This window comes from Zalophus californianus, chromosome 9 (assembly GCF_009762305.2).
Source record: "Zalophus californianus isolate mZalCal1 chromosome 9, mZalCal1.pri.v2, whole genome shotgun sequence".
Lineage (NCBI taxonomy): Eukaryota > Metazoa > Chordata > Mammalia > Carnivora > Otariidae > Zalophus > Zalophus californianus.
Genome location: NC_045603.1, coordinates 59,865,571 through 59,882,303, shown reverse-complemented (window position 1 = coordinate 59,882,303; position 16,733 = coordinate 59,865,571). Strand labels below are relative to the sequence as shown.

Genomic DNA, 16,733 nt, shown 5'->3' with positions numbered 1-16,733 from the left:
ATTACGCCTGCGCAAAACGGGGCACAACTCCCGCCATTACGCAGGCGCTGTAGATTCGCCGCCGTCTCCCGCCCGCCATTTCACGTGCTCCAAGCGCCAAGCGGAACTTCTTAATGCGCCTGCGTAAACTCGCCATTTTACTACACATGCGCTCAGCAGGCGGTCGTTGCAAAAAAAAAAAAGTCACCTGATAACATCTTTCCTAATACATAGTATTAACCGTACTTTGCCAAGTGAGTTGAACGTAATTTCGAGGCATGAAGGATTAAAAATTTATTTAAATACCTTAGGTACGTTCAAATATGAATGATTGGTTGGCGAGCCAATCACACTAGATAAGGGTAATATTACCCGGGAACCAATGGCCCCTAAGGGGCGGAGACTACGTAGAACGCCCAAACGGATGACGTTGTACAGCAATGCGGGACCACAGACCAATAGCAGGGAAAAGCTATTGCAAATATCCAATCAGAGATACTCAGGGGCGGAGTCTACCAATGCCTAAAGCGAGGAGGCGGGATAAAAAAGCGAGGCCGAAGGTAGGCTGGCAGATACGTTCGTTAGATTACTCCTTTCTGCCCGTGGACGCCGCAGAGTAAGCATCGTTTAAGTCTCCCCTCCCACCGCCGTCATGTCTAAGTCAGAGGTGAGTAACACGCTGTCTCCAATCTAATTTTTTTCCTCGTTCCTTCCTGAGTTCGGTACGATGCGGTCTGGTTCGGTTCCTTGGGCCACCTCATTCGGCAGTTCTTCGGTTGCTGCCGGGGCCTACCCCTCCCAAAGTTGAGGTCGCCATTTTGTCCTCGTCGTCGCCATGAGCCCGCCGTCCTGCAACACTTGGTTATCACGCCGGGCTTTCCCCTCCTGGCGAATCACTTAGGCACATTCGATTGGTTTTGTTTTACTTTGTCTCAGGGGGCGAGTTCTTAAAAGAACAGTACCGGTTCCCTGCTGGTTATGTATTCTTCCAGCCGAGTCCTTTTGTTGCGCGTGCGTCGGAGGGAGAGTAGGGACGCATGCGCTCGTGGCTTCCCAGCCCCCAACGTACCATCTTCCCTAATGGGGAGAAGCACGTGGCTTGCTGTGACCCGAAGGAACAATAAGGGCTATGTAACATAGTTGTCTGGTTTTGCTTTTTCTAACAAAGGTGTTTGGCATTATAGCCCCCACGTAACGAGTTTTTCCCCCTGCTCCTAGTCTCCCAAAGAGCCTGAACAGCTGCGGAAGCTCTTCATCGGAGGTTTGAGCTTTGAAACAACCGATGAGAGTCTGAGGAGCCATTTTGAGCAATGGGGAACGCTTACGGACTGTGTGGTAAGACTTGGAAGAGACAAAAGGCCAGTAGAACTAGTTCATTTACTTGGATTGTTTTGTTGTAATTAGTGTGCTTATGAAGATTAACGGGCTTATAGTTGAAGATAATTTGATAAGGGAAAGTGGCCTTACCTAATTAGAAGGTCCTAGTTAATTTATATTAGATGGGTAGTGGGAAACTGAAGGGTTGATACGAAGACTTTTATTAACCTTAGGGTAGAAATGACAAGAACTTTTGGGGTTTTACTATGTATTAAATGAGTTAACATTCCAGGTAATGAGAGATCCAAACACCAAGCGCTCCAGAGGCTTTGGGTTTGTCACGTATGCCACTGTGGAGGAGGTGGATGCAGCCATGAACGCAAGGCCACACAAGGTGGATGGAAGAGTTGTGGAACCAAAGAGGGCTGTCTCAAGAGAAGTGAGTGATAGTTTTTTCCTTTCTCTGGCGATTTAGAACTGTGCCACTAGGTGGACTTCAGTTCTGTGGTCTTAACACATTTTAGTGATCTTTATCAGGGATACCTTTGCTGATGTAAGTAACTTAATTGGGCTTTTTCATATTAGGATTCTCAAAGACCTGGTGCCCACTTAACTGTGAAAAAGATTTTTGTTGGTGGCATTAAAGAAGACACTGAAGAACATCACCTAAGAGATTATTTTGAACAGTATGGGAAAATTGAAGTGATCGAGATCATGACTGACCGAGGCAGTGGCAAAAAGAGAGGTTTTGCTTTTGTAACATTTGATGACCATGACTCTGTAGACAAGATTGTCAGTAAGTATCAGGGGCATGCTCTTTGCTAAGGGCTCTGAAGTCCGTGTTATATTCTAAACTCTGAGGTGATGTTCTCTCTATAATTTTCTAGTTCAAAAATACCATACTGTGAATGGCCACAACTGTGAAGTAAGGAAAGCCCTATCTAAGCAAGAGATGGCTAGTGCTTCATCCAGCCAAAGAGGTGGGTTTATTTGATGAATCAGTATAGATAGCTAAGTAATTCTAATCTGTATGATTTAACATTTAAAACTTAACTTTTAAGGTCGAAGTGGTTCTGGAAACTTTGGTGGTGGTCGTGGAGGTGGTTTTGGTGGGAATGACAACTTTGGTCGTGGAGGGAACTTCAGTGGTCGAGGTATGTGTGGTTATAGTTTACCACTAAGAATAGTAGGCTTGTAGTTTGATTATCCGCAGATGAGTTGTCCTCTTTGCAACCTGTAGTAGATGCAGCTACTGGCCAACCTTTCCAAAGTTAAATTTTATCCAAATGTAGTTCTGGCTTTCTCACTAACAAGGTTAAATCTTGAGTATAAAAACAATTTTTGTAACGCAGCAGTTTTTAAAAGATTTAGATTTAGAAGGGTAAAAATTACGTATAATCTATATACTTCAAAAAGTATAAAATTCTCTCTTCCAGGTGGCTTTGGTGGCAGTCGAGGTGGTGGTGGATATGGTGGCAGTGGGGATGGCTATAACGGATTTGGTAACGATGGTAAGTTTAAGGAGTTCAGAGGTGAAATTTCTTTTGGCAACTTTTAGACGAGGTTAGTAAACTAGTGCATGACAAGCTCAGATCTGATAACAGCATGCTGCGTGCAGGCTTTTAGGCATTACGCTTGCACAGGTTTTGATTGTTGAATACTTTTGTCTTATTGAGAAGAATTGTATTCTTGTAGGTGGTTATGGAGGAGGCGGCCCTGGTTACTCTGGAGGAAGCAGAGGCTATGGAAGTGGTGGACAGGGTTATGGAAACCAGGGCAGTGGCTATGGCGGGAGTGGCAGCTATGACAGCTATAACAACGGAGGAGGCGGAGGCGGCTATGGCGGTGGTAGTGGTAGGTATCCAGTGATCCAAGTACTTGGTGCAACAGCTAGATTAGCCCTTTAGAGTTTATGCCCACAAGGGGATTTGATGCTCTTAAAAGCATTATGTGGTACAATGCATGGTATTCTTTTTTAATGGGCTTGCTAATGCTACCTCCTCCTAGCTTTAAGCTGGGGCCGCCTCACTCCCAAATTAGATAGATGGATAAGTGGATAGCGGTGTCTTTAATCAGAATTAGATTAGTTTCCAGCAGGATTTAGTATCTTAACTTCTTTGGATCTTAGAGGCACTTAGTGGATATATCCAGCATGTGTTTGCAGTGCCCTGGATGGGTAGAGGCCTTCAAGGCTAGACAATATGTTATGCCACGGTACATTGGATAAGTCTCTTAAAGTACTGGATTATTCATCTCAGTGCCTTGCCCAGAAAAGGATGAAATAGTTCATCAAACTTTAGAGCTACCAGAGTTTGGGAGGAAGGCAAGCAGAACATGCGTTTTTTTGGTTTTTTGTGTTTTGTGGTTTTTTTTTTTTTTTTTTTTTTTTTTTTTTGGTCTGAGCACTAAATAGAATTCAGAACTACCATCTTTGAGTAACAGATAAAGGTCCTCTTTCCATTCTTAGGAAGCAACTTTGGAGGTGGCGGAAGCTATAATGATTTTGGCAATTACAACAATCAATCCTCAAATTTTGGACCCATGAAAGGAGGAAATTTTGGAGGCAGAAGCTCTGGCCCTTATGGTGGTGGAGGCCAATACTTTGCCAAACCACGAAACCAAGGTATTGTATATATGCACTGTTGAAATGCTGGGTAGTTATAGCTAGTCCCAGTAAAAAATACATTAATTTTTAGGTAATGTTTGTATAGATAGTGAAATGCTGACAATTTAAAGCTTTTAGGAAACTTAAGTGACCGGGTAATTTGCAGTCAAATTGGGAAAGTCATGTGAGCTCAAACTCTAGAAAATTTGAACTTCTATTGTCCCTCTGTATAGAAAGTCTTACTGTTGGCATTTCCAAAGCTTCAAAGGAACAAATTCTATTCTTAGGTGGCTATGGTGGTTCCAGCAGCAGCAGTAGCTATGGCAGTGGCAGAAGGTTTTAATTACTGCCAGGTAAGTAAACACCTTTTTATGTTTTAAGTTAATTTTTGTAAATGATAACCCAGTAACCCTAATGTAGCTGAGCAGTGCAACATAGTTAACATTATAATTGCAGTAAAATTTTGGATATTAAGTTAATATTCAGATCAGCAAAATTTGTGGGAAACAAAACTTGCTATTGGATTGTAGCTTTGAGTCTTAATATGTTTAGATTAACAACTTTATTCCATATTGTTCAACAGGAAACAAAGCTTAGCAGGAGAGGAGAGCCAGAGAAGTGACAGGGAAGCTACAGGTTACAACAGATTTGTGAACTCAGCCAAGCACAGTGGTGGCAGGGCCTAGCTGCTACAAAGAAGACATGTTTTAGACAATACTCATGTGTATGGGCAAAAAACTCGAGGACTGTATTTGTGACTAATTGTATAACAGGTTATTTTAGTTTCTGTTCTGTGGAAAGTGTAAAGCATTCCAACAAAGGGTTTTAATGTAGATTTTTTTTTTTTTGCACCCATGCTGTTGATTGCTAAATGTAATAGTCTGATCATGACGCTGAATAAATGTGTCTTTTTTTAAATGTGCTGTGTAAAGTTAGTCTACTCTGAAGCCATCTTGGTATACTACCCCAACAGTGTGAAGTTAGAATTCCTTCAGGGTGATGCCAGGTTCCATTCGAAATTGATTTGCAACCTGCTTGGGCACAGAAGCCATTGTCTCCACAAACCTTGGTGTAGTTGAACTGACAGTTAATGTGTTGTGACCTGGAGTTCACCATTAAAAGGGTCACCCAAGCAAAGTCCTGGAGTTTATTTGGTTATTAATATGATTGTTGGCACATCCTATGCAATATATCTAAATTGAACTATGGTATCAGATAAAATTATAGATGGGATTAAAGCTTGTGTATCATCCATTATCATGTGTAATCAATAAACGATTTAATATTCTCTTGAATGGAATGACAACTGTATGGATTTGGGACTGGCAGAGCTTTGGACTTCCCTACCCACTACCCCTCATAATGTTGAATGCTTCTATCACGATTCAAGTTCAAAACTCTGCCAGAGAATAGAAACCAGCTGCTGGCTAATGCCACCCCATAAGTGCACAGATTAGAAGTGTTTGGGAGACCTTTTTAAACTGACCAGCACCAGTAAGAATATCTTATTTCTAATACAAAAACAGGCTTACATTAAAGGAAAACAGCAGTTTTACTTTGTTCTGGGGGGTGGGTCCCAGTAGAGGTTTATAGATTAACCATACTATTGAATGTGTTTGGACATTAAAATTATGGAGATGGTGAGGAACCTTATTATATTCATGTTAACTGCAGTTTTCCTTTAAATATGGTACATCACACAACCATCTTAAATTTGTTAATTGTATAGAAAATGATTTCTTTAAAGCCTTTTTTATAGTTACTTAATATCCAATCATTGTTATTTGTTACATAGGTTCTTGAGCCCTCCCTTTGGTACCCTCAATTTCAGTGCCATTGTACCTGGTAGCATAGAAAATTGTTTATCACTAGGACTGTGTATTCCATCCCATGGGTGTGTTACTTGGAAGTTTGGGGAGGAGGGTGGGCAGGGAGTGGGGGGGGAGGTGGGTGGGAAAGCATGGTTGATAGTTCCATGAGTTTGATATTGGCTGAGTTTGCAATGGCAGGTGGAACCTTAACTATTGAGGGAGTTTGCAGATACCTCAGGATTCGTGACAATGCCTTTAAAGATCCAGGAGAGATGTTCAGCTACTAGGAACTGCTAGCAAGTATAGCGCGAATGGCTCCGAGCTCAGACACTCTACAGCTGAGAGTAGACACTTGTGGTATGTGGAGTACAGATAAGCCAGGGGCAGGCCACGGCACGCTCCATGAAAGCTAGGAGGGAGTGAAGTTTCAGTGACCATCGCAAGAAAGGAGGCAGACAAGAGTAAGGCACACCTGACTCTTAGGACTAGCAGTCAGAACCAGGAGGAAAGGTTTTATTGCTATGCTGGTAGGTAAGAACAGATTTTACTTACGTCCATATAGTGTTCTCTAAAATCCAGTTTTGTTATATTTTCCTTAATTATATTGAGCCAAAACTAGTCCAGTTAAGCTGAACTTTGTTATTTTGGAGATCAATTGTTTTAAATTGACACCCTAGACTTGGCTCCCAAATTAAGTGAACACTAATTCTACTGTGGCAATATATTTTTGCCCTTTAATTTTATTTGCTACCTTCCTTTAACCCATTTCCTTAAAACAATGGCTCAAAGTAATGCATTAAAATCTTCCCCAAAACATGGCGGGAGGGAAGGGTGGATCATTAATTTTGGGGGGTGGGGGATTTACCCTGAGCTGGGACTTGGTCTCAGAAAAGCTAGTTCTAAAGGTTGTTTACTTTTCTAGGGAGGAGTCTGCTACTCCAGGCTAATCAACTCTCTTTAAAAAAAAAAAAAAAAACAAAAAAAAATCAGAAACTCATCTGTCCAAATTTATGGCTAAAAGGTAAGCTTTTTATGAACTTTATGATCGGCAAGAGTGCTTTAGAGAATGGCAAGCTGTGCCTGAGAACCAAAAAAAATGAGATAGTCTATCTTAGCCAGCAAAATGTTTTAAAGCAACTGGGTTCCCAGTAAACAGAACGAGTATAATTGTAGAATCTTTGAAGTGCTTATGTAAAACACTTGATAACTTTTTTTTTCTTTCTTGCAGCAACATCCTTAATGAGGACAACCTTTATCTGAGCCACTGCACCTCATTTTCACTGCCATGCAGTTGTTAGCTGCTTTGCAGCTTGAATTATTCAGTTTTATGAATGGACTTTTTTTAATAAAATGCTTTTAACTTCGTTTTGGTTTTTTTTTTCCCCTTTCATGATAATGGTAAATCAGAACTTTCCAGCAGAGTTTGAAAGTCTTTCCCTTTTCATTCCTTACTCATGCTTCCTTGGATCCTTCTAAAGGAACAAGTTAGACCTTAGGTATGTTAAAGGTGGGACGATATTTAACATCTTAAAATCGGGTTGTTAGGAGTGGTTCTTTCCACCCCACCCTTCCACAAACTAAAAAACGATATTTACCTTTTGGAATACAAGTGGTTCTAATACCATGTATTAATATGTAAAAGTTAGCCCATCAGCAACATGGTTTAGTGAAATCAAACTGGCCCTTGCTGCCGGAATAAATCTTGGCCCACCACTTAGAAATAAGCTGTTTACAATTGTTCCACAAGTATTTATTGCCAGCTATTTCTGGCTTCCAAAAAATCTGGAACCAGGTTAAGATGAATATGGAGGGGAAGATCAAGTTTTTCAAAAGTGACCCAAAAATTTGGGGGCAATAATTAACCCCCTAGCAAATGCTTAAACTTTCCATCTTTAAGAAAAGATCCAGCCTCAATTTTAAACCTAGTAAAAGGGGTAGAGAAGTGTAAATGTATAGGCAGTCTTAATTGCTAAGAATCATTCGTGGCTTGGAGTTACTAGAACAGGTTTCTCTCACAATCCTGGCTTAGGACAGGACAACAGGCCATAGGGTGCAAAATACTGCTATTGAAGAAAATGACATTATGCTTCTATCACATTCTACATACTTCACAGCATGCTTTACAAATACAAGGTTGCTAGTTAAGCTACATAACTTTTTAGATGAAGATCTACATAACCTTAGATGATTACCTGTTTTTGAATCTGGAACAGAATCCGAATCATGCTCCAAAGCTATTTCACCTTTTGCTTTAGTTAGGTACACACCAAGTAATGTACTGCAATAGATTTTCAGGAGGGGGGCATTTCTCCCCATTTTTACCTCCAGTGCCTAGAACAATACTAGAACCTGCGTGCTCTAGTGTTGGATAAATGTCTCAATTTGCATTACCACTTTTGGGAGCTTGCCTAAAAGTGAAAAACTGCCTGATGTCCTTTAGGTGAACTAATCAAGTTGCTGAACAGCTAATCCCAGGCACTGCCCTTTACAACTTGATCCTGCATTTTCAAATTTTTTGAGAAAGTTTCCAAGATGAACTTACAGATTAGGAATCAGAAGCCTTAAATTGCTTTCATTCCCTAACCTAGCATAGAGACCACGTTTCTGAGACTCTGTAAGCATGAAGACTACCTTTGATCATTGTCTGCTTTTCATGTCTCACAACTGAGTGTCTATCAGAACTTGAAAGTAAGAGTATGTTTTCCTTGTTGGAATGGAGCTACTAAAGTTGAGTAGAAGTATAAATAGAAGTAAAATACGCCAAAGAGGTAATTGGTGTAATCCAGTGACTGAAGATAGGAACCACCCAACTCTATCCAAGGAGATGTGTGAGAGAAGTTTGAGACTTTGATGTGATAAAGGATTCTAGAACTTCGTGTTCTGCTTAAGGAAGAAAATAAGAGACCCTAGGTCTTTGAGAATCTAGAAAAGGGAGGCCCCAAAATGAGGATTGGATAGTGTGTCTAACGTAACCAAGGAGACAGAAAAGTTCACCAAAAGGCATAACCTCGGGAGCAGGTTTTGCCCAGACTTGTGTATGAAGTCCCTTGAAACTATGATGTCCAATCAAATTCTCTCCAATCAAGAGCATCTCAGACTTCTGAGAGCTCAGGCACATCAGGATGAGGAAGTACAATAGAAGTAGGCAGGAGGGAGAGAACAGAAAAAAGGCTATGGGCATTCTAGACTTCTCTGTGCTCCAAAGACAGAAAGGAGAGGTCTGAACCTCAGGGACCTTGCACAGAGGGTGTAGCCAGTGGTGGCAGCAATGCCCACTCTATAAATAGTGGGCCCCCAGGGAGGGTGGGATTCCTCAGATCATCCATGACCTCTGACTCTGAAAAAGGAGATGAAGGTGATAGATCACACAGCTCAAGCCCAAATTTTTTGCATACCTCTCTCATACAGAGCTGCCGGAGAAAGAAATGAGCTTGGCAGGATTCCCTCCCCACCACTAACAAGCACTGAACTCTAAGTACTCGGCTTCAACACCCTCTCTTGAGAAGGAAGACACAGTGGAAGGGTATTTGTGTAGAGTGCTTTATATACCAAAGCTCAAACAAGAGGTGGAGGTTGGAGACTTAGGAAGCTGAAACACGGAAAAGAGATTCCAGCCCTCCCCTCATACACTTGTCTTAAGGCAAGCCTTACTGAATACACCTTGGACCCTCCAAATACCAGGTTTCCCATTGTCCCCTTCTGGTCTAGAGAACCCAGCTGCTTCTGGGGAGTACCTTTACCAGAAGGGAATAAAGGAAATCTCCATCACCAGTCCCACCCCTCTGGTCCAGCTTAGTCTGTGGCCTCCATCTTGGTCCCCCGGGGCACCAGGAAGATGGCTCCATCAGCAGCCTGTTGCAGAGCATACTCTTCAGGGGAATAGCTGTTGCCTGCTTCATCCCGCAGGTGCTGGAAAATGTCACAGTACAGCTCTGTCAGCTGTTGGCGCATGACCTCCAGGGTCCGGTCAGCCTCCCCTCTGGCCCGGAGAAGCCGTTCCCGCTCACTGCCCAGCCGCTCCAGTTCCCGCTCCAACTGCACAATGGTCTCCAACTTTCTCTTTCGACAGTTCTGGGCGGCCACCTTGTTCTTGCCCCGCCGTCGGATGTCCCGGACTAATGCCAGCTGGCTCTCCGTCAGTGGGTACCGCGCCAACAGCTCATTAAAGTCATCTACCGGCAAGTTGACAATCTTGTCCGTTGGGAAGGGAATTTTCATGGCCAGGGCCCGACGCTCATCCCGACTTCCCGCCTCCCCCCGTGCTGTGGACTTGGCCCGCACAGGGCCTGAAGAGGGTTCTAAGACTAAGGGGGTCTCTGCAGGTGGCAAGGCATAGTTGGGGTGGGCCAAGGAGTTGGGCATAAGTGAATAGGGGTACTCCACTGGGTACATCTCTACATACTCGCTGCGCCGCCGACCAACCTCTGTCCCCTCCAGCTCAAGAGATTCAGCGTCACTATAGTTGAGGGATAATCCTGAGTCAGATTCTGGGTCTTCTTGGGGCTTGGGGGGCCCCGCTGGCAGCCCAATGTCCAGGAGAGCCAAGGGATCTGGGAGGGGCTCACTGAGCAGGCCCGAGAGGGTCAGTGCCTTGGAGACTGGTATGGCCATGTTGCCATAGGAGTATGAAGGGTCTGGGACATGAGATGTAGGTGCTGGAAGCTCATAAGATGGTGGAGGAAGGGGGAAGCCAGCATCTGGGTGGATTGAGCAGGGGCAGTAAGTTGGGGGTGGCGGGGGCCCAGGGTATGGGGCTGGGGCTGGGGGCTCAAACGATGGCTCACTTGGAGCATTTAGGCCCTGCAAGAAAAGACACAGAGGTTTTGGAGACAGGCTGAAGAAGAGAAACCAGCTCTCTCTCAGGACCAAGCTGGGTCCTTCTGAAAGACACAGTAAGATAACAGAGGAACAGAAAAGTGCTAAAAATCATTCGAAGCTCCTTGTAAGGTTGCAGTGCAGCTATTTCAAGCAGAAAGCAGCTTAAACAGGAATGGAAGTCACTGAGGTCAGACTTCGGAAAGGACTATCTAACGCTGCAACAATATGGAATCTCCTCCTCTTAGGAGAAGTTCTTACTGGGTTGAAATGGCACTTCTTCCTTTATTTCCTTCAAGAAGACAAGAAGTTGTTATCTATGATGACCCCACCCCCACCCCCAGAACCCTTTCCTGCTGTGGTTATCTAGGGTCAAAAGGGTCAAGTTCAGGCCCTGGCCATGCCCTGGGTGCCCAGCAGAGGGAGCTGCTGAGCGGGAGGAGGGCTTAGGGCAGATCCTGATGGCCTCAGGCATTGTGGCAGGGAAGAGACGGGTGGGGGGGGCGGCGCAGAGCCAGGTCTGGGGGCTGAGGCACCTTGGGCAGCCGGCATAAACTCTACCCTCTCCTCTTCAGTCCCTCTGTCCCTGCCCAGGTGCGGAGAGGAGGAGAGAACATGCTGGAAACAGGGCCCCCAACTCACATGGAGCAGCCACCGTGCTCCAGCCCAGATGGGGACAAAGGCATCATTGTTAGGCCAACAGACACCCCTTTGTCCAACTAGCAGGAGGCGAGGACCCCGTCATAGTCTGACCCCCCCCCCCTTCTCCAGGCCCCTGAACTACTGCTCTGCTACCTGAGGGAAAGGGGCCCAGCATCTGAGGACAGGGGAGGAAATGAGGGAAGAAGATGGGCAGAATTGGAAGAGAGGGAGTTCCGAAGGAAAGAAGGTGAGAAAAGGAAGGCGGGGCAGGAGGTGGGATAGAGAGATGTGAGCAGAGTGGCTGCTGAGAGAGCTTACATCCCCAATCAGATCCTTCCTTCCCCACCACTACTTTCCCCTGCTCTTCCACACCCTTTTCCCCTTAATATTCTGGTCTTCCATCCAGATCTCCCTCCTACTCCAGCCCTTCCTTTTCCAGTGCCTGGAACATTCCCTGCTTGCTCCAGCCCCTGCCTCAGTCCCAGCCAGACTCCCTGCTTTTCTGCTCTTTCCTTCCCCAGGTCCCCCCAGATCTGCTCACCTGCAGCTCAGTGATGGACATAATCTCTTGCCAAGTCAGCTCCATCTCGCCCAGCTCCGGAGTGGGCAACTGTGTCACCCTGTTCCTGCTCTGCTGGGGAGGACACGGGGGCATCCTACTGGGCCAGGGCCTGGTCCAGGGTCCCCAGAGCACAAAAGGCCCCAGAAGCCTATGTCAAAGGAGAAACAGATTAAAAATAATAATAATAATAATTAATAATAATAATAATAATAATAATAATAATAATAATAAAACCAGGAGATATAGGTTAAGGCTTCTCCTGCTCAGGGCCAGCAACTTTGTCCTGCCTCCATGGAGAGTTCCCTGCAGCCTCACCTGAGAGAAGGAGAGGCCTCATCCCCTGAATTATGTTGTCCTCATCAACCGACTCCTTAAGCTACAAAAGCTTTCTCTGCAATGTGATATCCACCTCACCTGCTATGGCTGTGGTCAGGTCCTTTGGGAGCACAGTGGGTCTTTACCTTCTTTTTCAGATGAGATGCCTTCCCTTTCCCCTTCTTCTCACTCCCCAAAACTGTATCACTGGCTAGGGCAGAAGTCACATCTTCTGGGGTTTTTTTTCCCCATTTTCTGGGGCAACATCAGGGATCACTCCTGCTTTCCTCCTCTGTCCTCAGTTTTCCTCCTCTGTCTCATCTTCCAAGGTTGAGAATGAGTGCTTGGGGATCCCCAAGGAGCATGTTGTGGGAAGAGCCAAGCAGACAGCCCCTCCCCTTCTCTGAGATATGGCCCAGGCCTGGTGGCTGATAGCAGCCCTGCCTTCTCCTCCTATCCTGACTCTGGGCTCCCCTGCTTGGGCCTGATAAGAGGTTTATCAGCTGGAGGCAGCAGAGGAGGAATGGTCTCTGGAGACACTGGACCTCTGTCCTACGTCCCTGCAGGGTCATCTTGGCCATACCCCAACCCACACAGCCAGGCTTCCAGGGTTCCTAAGGTAATATAACAATCATAGCAAAGACTTATTAAGCACTGTCAAGAACTGTGCTGATGTTTTACAAGCATTAGTTTGAGACTGATTTTCACAAAGATCCTATAAGGTCCATTCAGAAATTGAGACCCAACTTGATAGATAGCAGGCGCAGGTCTGGAACCTATGCTAGCTGACTCTGCTAGCCTGTACTGGCCTCTCAGACGCCTTTCCAACCCACTCTTGTGTCTCCATACTCTAAGCATCTATTGGTGGTTTACCTCAGTCAATTCTGTCTGTGGTATCTGTCTCTTTTCTTCTGGGGGAATGTCTCTTTAGAGCCTTAAAAACAGTCTCCTTTAGCGCCCGCCCCCCACCTTTTTTTGATCTGGGCTCTAGCTGCCAGTCAGCCACAAAGCAGCAGTGTGAGGTTGGGCAAGCCATCGCGCTGCTCTGAGCTTCTGTTTCCTCATTTATAAAACCAAGGAGTTGGATAAGTCAAACTCAGAGGTCCCTTTCTGCTTGGGCAGCTTACTGTTCTCAGCAAACCCTCCCCCCACCCCCCGCCTTCATCTTCTCTCTATCTGCCCTTCTCCTCATCCTGCCTCCCTATCCCCTGACACCCATCTCCCTGCACCTGTTCGCCCAGCCTTCAAAAAGAGATGCCAAGCAGATTTCACAGGGGCTTCCCAATGTCTTAGGGCCAGACACAGCACCCCACCCCTACCATATAAGTAAAGGCAGGCAGGCTGGGGGTGGGAGAAATTTATAAAAGGACAGAGGATAGGACGGGATGACCTCAAATTGCATGACCTTAGATCACCACAAGGATGGCCTGTCACAGTTATCCAATATGAAATCTACTCTTTGACTTAACCCCAAATTAGTAAGAACTCCAAATTATCCTTTGGAAGGAGGATCTCCCTTAGCCCTTGCCCCCACCCTTTTGTTATACTGCCATCCCCAGGGCTGGGAGCTGGTGTAGGCACAGGAGCTTGGCCAGTGGGCAAAGTGGGTGGGGTGTTTATGTCTGTCCAGGATGCCATTTCAACACCGGAACCCCACCCTCCCCCACCCAGGTTCTGGAGGAAATTGCCCAAAGGCAAAGTGAATGGAGAAGGGGGTTGGGGGCAGGGACAATGACTCTTGCCTCATAGTCCTTCACACCACACTGCACCCCCCCCCCAACTTTGTCCCTCCTTGCATCTTCCTGGATCTGACTCTTAGGTGCAGTACAAAGATCCTGCCTTAGGAGGCAGGAGACCAGGTTCTCTGGCCTTCCAAATGCGAGACTTTGGGCAAATCACTTCCCCGTTCAGTCTCTTCCATTAAATGGAGACAGGACTGCGAGAGGCAGTCACCAACTTGATTGTGCACTGCAGTCACCTGTTGTACTTGTAAAAACACGGGCTCCTGCGAGTCGTCCCAGACCTACTGAATTAAATTCATAGGTGCAGGAACCCAGCAAGCAGCATTTTAACAAGCGCCCTTGTGTTTCTGATGCCAGAGACCCACTCCACCTTGAAAAACGCTGAACTAGCCCAACCATATGTATTTACAGGAAAGAACACAAAGCCAGAAAAGAGCCTGGCAAACGACCTCCAGACTTCTCCTAGCTTCAGACCCAGGCAAGGCTGGGTTCTAAGCTGCCCTGGCAGATATCAGCCCCTTCTCATGCACCTTTGGGACAGGGAAATGAAAATCCAGAAGGGTCCCTGCGGGGGAGGCAAGAGGCCGGAGAAGAGGGAGTTGATGAGACTCTCTGGATCAGCTCCAACCACCTCTCTGGAGCAGTGGCAAGTTTGCATCGGGCCAAAGGGGAGTAGTATGTTTTTCCCTAGATACTCAGTGGTTGTTGGTGGTCTATACACCAGGCATAGGCCCCTCTGGGTCTTAGGAGCCTACCTTTCTAGGATGGGCCTGGGGGCCTGGGGCTGGCCACTAGTGGTATAGAGCAGGGAGGAGGGTGTAGTCAGAATTGAGTCAAACAGAACATCACAGAAGATGCAGAAACAACAGATCCTGGGAAAGTAGAGTGGGCCTCCCTGTGTCCCTTTTGCTTTACAACATACAGTTCCCACTTTCCAGTTTAACCTGCACTTTGGGGTCACACAGCCATCTTCCTCCCTACCAAAAAGTACCAGGTAGGACTGGAGCCATCTCCAGGGACTATAATCCATCCTCCTGACTCTGATCCTGATGGTCCTACCCAGAAAGCTCTTATTACAGTCTCTGAGTACTCACAGAATGATATAGAGCTTTATATTTAAAGATTCAAAATGAGGACCATTTGTGGAGGGATGCCTTGACAGGGAGAAAGACAGAGGGTGCTTGCCTCTGGGATCCTGTTCGGAGATTGATTAGACCACCCCACCTCTCCAGCTATCAACAATAGCAGGGAAAGGATGGGCAGGGATCCACGAAGCCTGGGGTGTGGAGTGGCAGGTAAGCAGGTTATTCAGAAATATTAGGACCAACCCCAAAGAGGGAGAGACACATAGAAGTGAAATAGAGAAAGAGAATGGAGGAAAAGGGAAGAGAGAGAGAGAGTTAATCAGAGTGAGATTTAGTCTCCTGAGGGTATACATGACTCAAACAGGTGTATGGGAACAAGGGAGAAAGGAACACGTTTGTGTTATCCTCATTCGGTCCCTAGAAACCAAACTCCAGTCATCTGGGGGCCAATGACTAGAGAATCCCAGCCCCAGCAGATCTGTTACCTCTCCTCTTCTCTTCCACTGCTACCCAGCCTCCTACTTCCCAAGCTGCTAAGATTTCTGGTCCGTGGAACTGCACTGGGGTAGGACGCCCTCCTCTCCCAGCCAGTTCTAGCTGAGCTCGACTGCCCAGGCCCGGAGATGACAAGGGGGCAAAGGAGGCAAGAGCACAACAGCCCTGCGCCCACCACCCTATCCTTCTGCCGTGCTCCCCACCCATCCAGGCATCCAGTGTCTCCAGTTCCTCACCTTCCCCCAAAACCTCCCAGCTGGCCAGAAAGAGCAGCATGATGGAATAGAGTAGGGGAAAGGCTGGTACCATACACCTAAGAGTCTATCGGCTCCCCGGGAGCAGTCCCCTGCTGAAGGGTTACTCAGGGTCACCCCCGGCCGCTCAAAGGTGCCCCAGAGGACCACTGTCTGGTCCGCATCTACAGCCTCTCACCCCAAGAATCTCAGAGTGCTCAATAAGCCATCTAGGTCTTCTCCCAGATGAATTCCCAAAGATGTCAGATTCCTAAACCAGGGGCAGCCTGGCAGGGCCCGAGATCTCCTAGGGATGTGCAGAAAGTTGGTGATTTTCTCTGTCTGCCACCTCCACCTCCCCAGCTTGCCCCTTGGATCCCACTGGAATGGCCCACCCACCCCGCCCCTCAGGCACCTGTGGCAGGGTCCGAGCTGGGTGAGGAGAGAGATGTGGCTCCCGGTGCTGTCTCTGGGGAGGCTGGGCCTGCGCTGACACCTCCTGGGTGAGGATCCCTGCTACCTCTGAAAACGGGGGAGGGCTGCGCCCCGCCCCCGGGCCATTACTGAGCGCTGAGAGTGGAGGCTCGGCCTGAGCACGGGGAGCGCCGGGTGGCGCACCAGCCTCCTCTCTGAAGACCTCAGCCTGAGTTCTCCGTCCTTCCTCCAACCCTCCCCTTTCCCCGTGGCCCTCCTCTCCTCCTGCCCCTTCTGGCCAAGAGAGGAAACTTGAGCCTGGTGTGGTTTCTGCCCACACCCCGCCCCCACCTTGTTCCCAGCCAGCGGGGGCACACATGGCTTCCAGCGCCTCCCAGCCCTCCTTTTGAGCCCAGGAGTCTGGCCAGGTCTGCGTTTCTCCTATGCATATAAATTCCAACCTGGTGGCCCACTCCAAGGTGACCTCTAAACTTTATACAAGTCTAACCTCCTTCCTTCTGTCCCCTTGACTCTCTTAGGGACAGGGAAACCGAGTCATAGCAAGGTGGATGGCAGTTGAAGATAAGGACCAAATGTCTAGTGTCCCAATTGTTTAGGTAGGTGGGCATTTAGGGCATTGCTTCTACTTCAGGAAGGCCTGGGTTCTGGGAGAGAGGTAGGGGAGCTATTTTGGGGAGGAGGGGCAGTTGCTGCTTTG

The 16,733-nt window shown here is 46.9% G+C and overlaps 1 protein-coding gene and 1 long non-coding RNA gene across 2 annotated transcripts; one reads left to right on the top strand and one right to left on the bottom strand.

The window, feature by feature from the left end:
- The first annotated feature begins 3,896 nt into the window (after nt 1-3,896).
- On the top strand, nt 3,897-7,077 carry LOC113922742. The gene is made up of 3 exons (XR_003520058.2): nt 3,897-3,919; nt 4,189-6,733; nt 6,941-7,077. It is a non-coding gene; the product is annotated as an uncharacterized LOC113922742 (long non-coding RNA).
- A 2,020-nt stretch (nt 7,078-9,097) lies between these two features.
- Nucleotides 9,098-16,287, bottom strand: NFE2 (nuclear factor, erythroid 2). The gene is made up of 3 exons (XM_027593842.1): nt 16,017-16,287; nt 11,711-11,879; nt 9,098-10,512 (listed from the first exon to the last, which is right to left on the bottom strand). Exons 2-3 carry the CDS (start codon nt 11,822-11,824, stop codon nt 9,505-9,507), a joined length of 1,122 nt encoding a protein of 373 aa, XP_027449643.1. The 5' UTR covers nt 11,825-11,879; nt 16,017-16,287; the 3' UTR covers nt 9,098-9,504.
- Between the last annotated feature and the right edge of the window lie 446 nt (nt 16,288-16,733).

Excerpts from the sequence above, each read along its gene's own strand:
- NFE2 (XM_027593842.1), bottom strand. The coding sequence starts at position 11,824 with ATGCCCCCGTGTCCTCCCCAGCAGAGCAGGAACAGGGTGACACAGTTG. Across the intron at positions 10,513-11,710 it reads TGTCCATCACTGAGCTGCAG|GGCCTAAATGCTCCAAGTGA; the intron begins GTGAGCAGATCT and ends CTTTTCTTGCAG.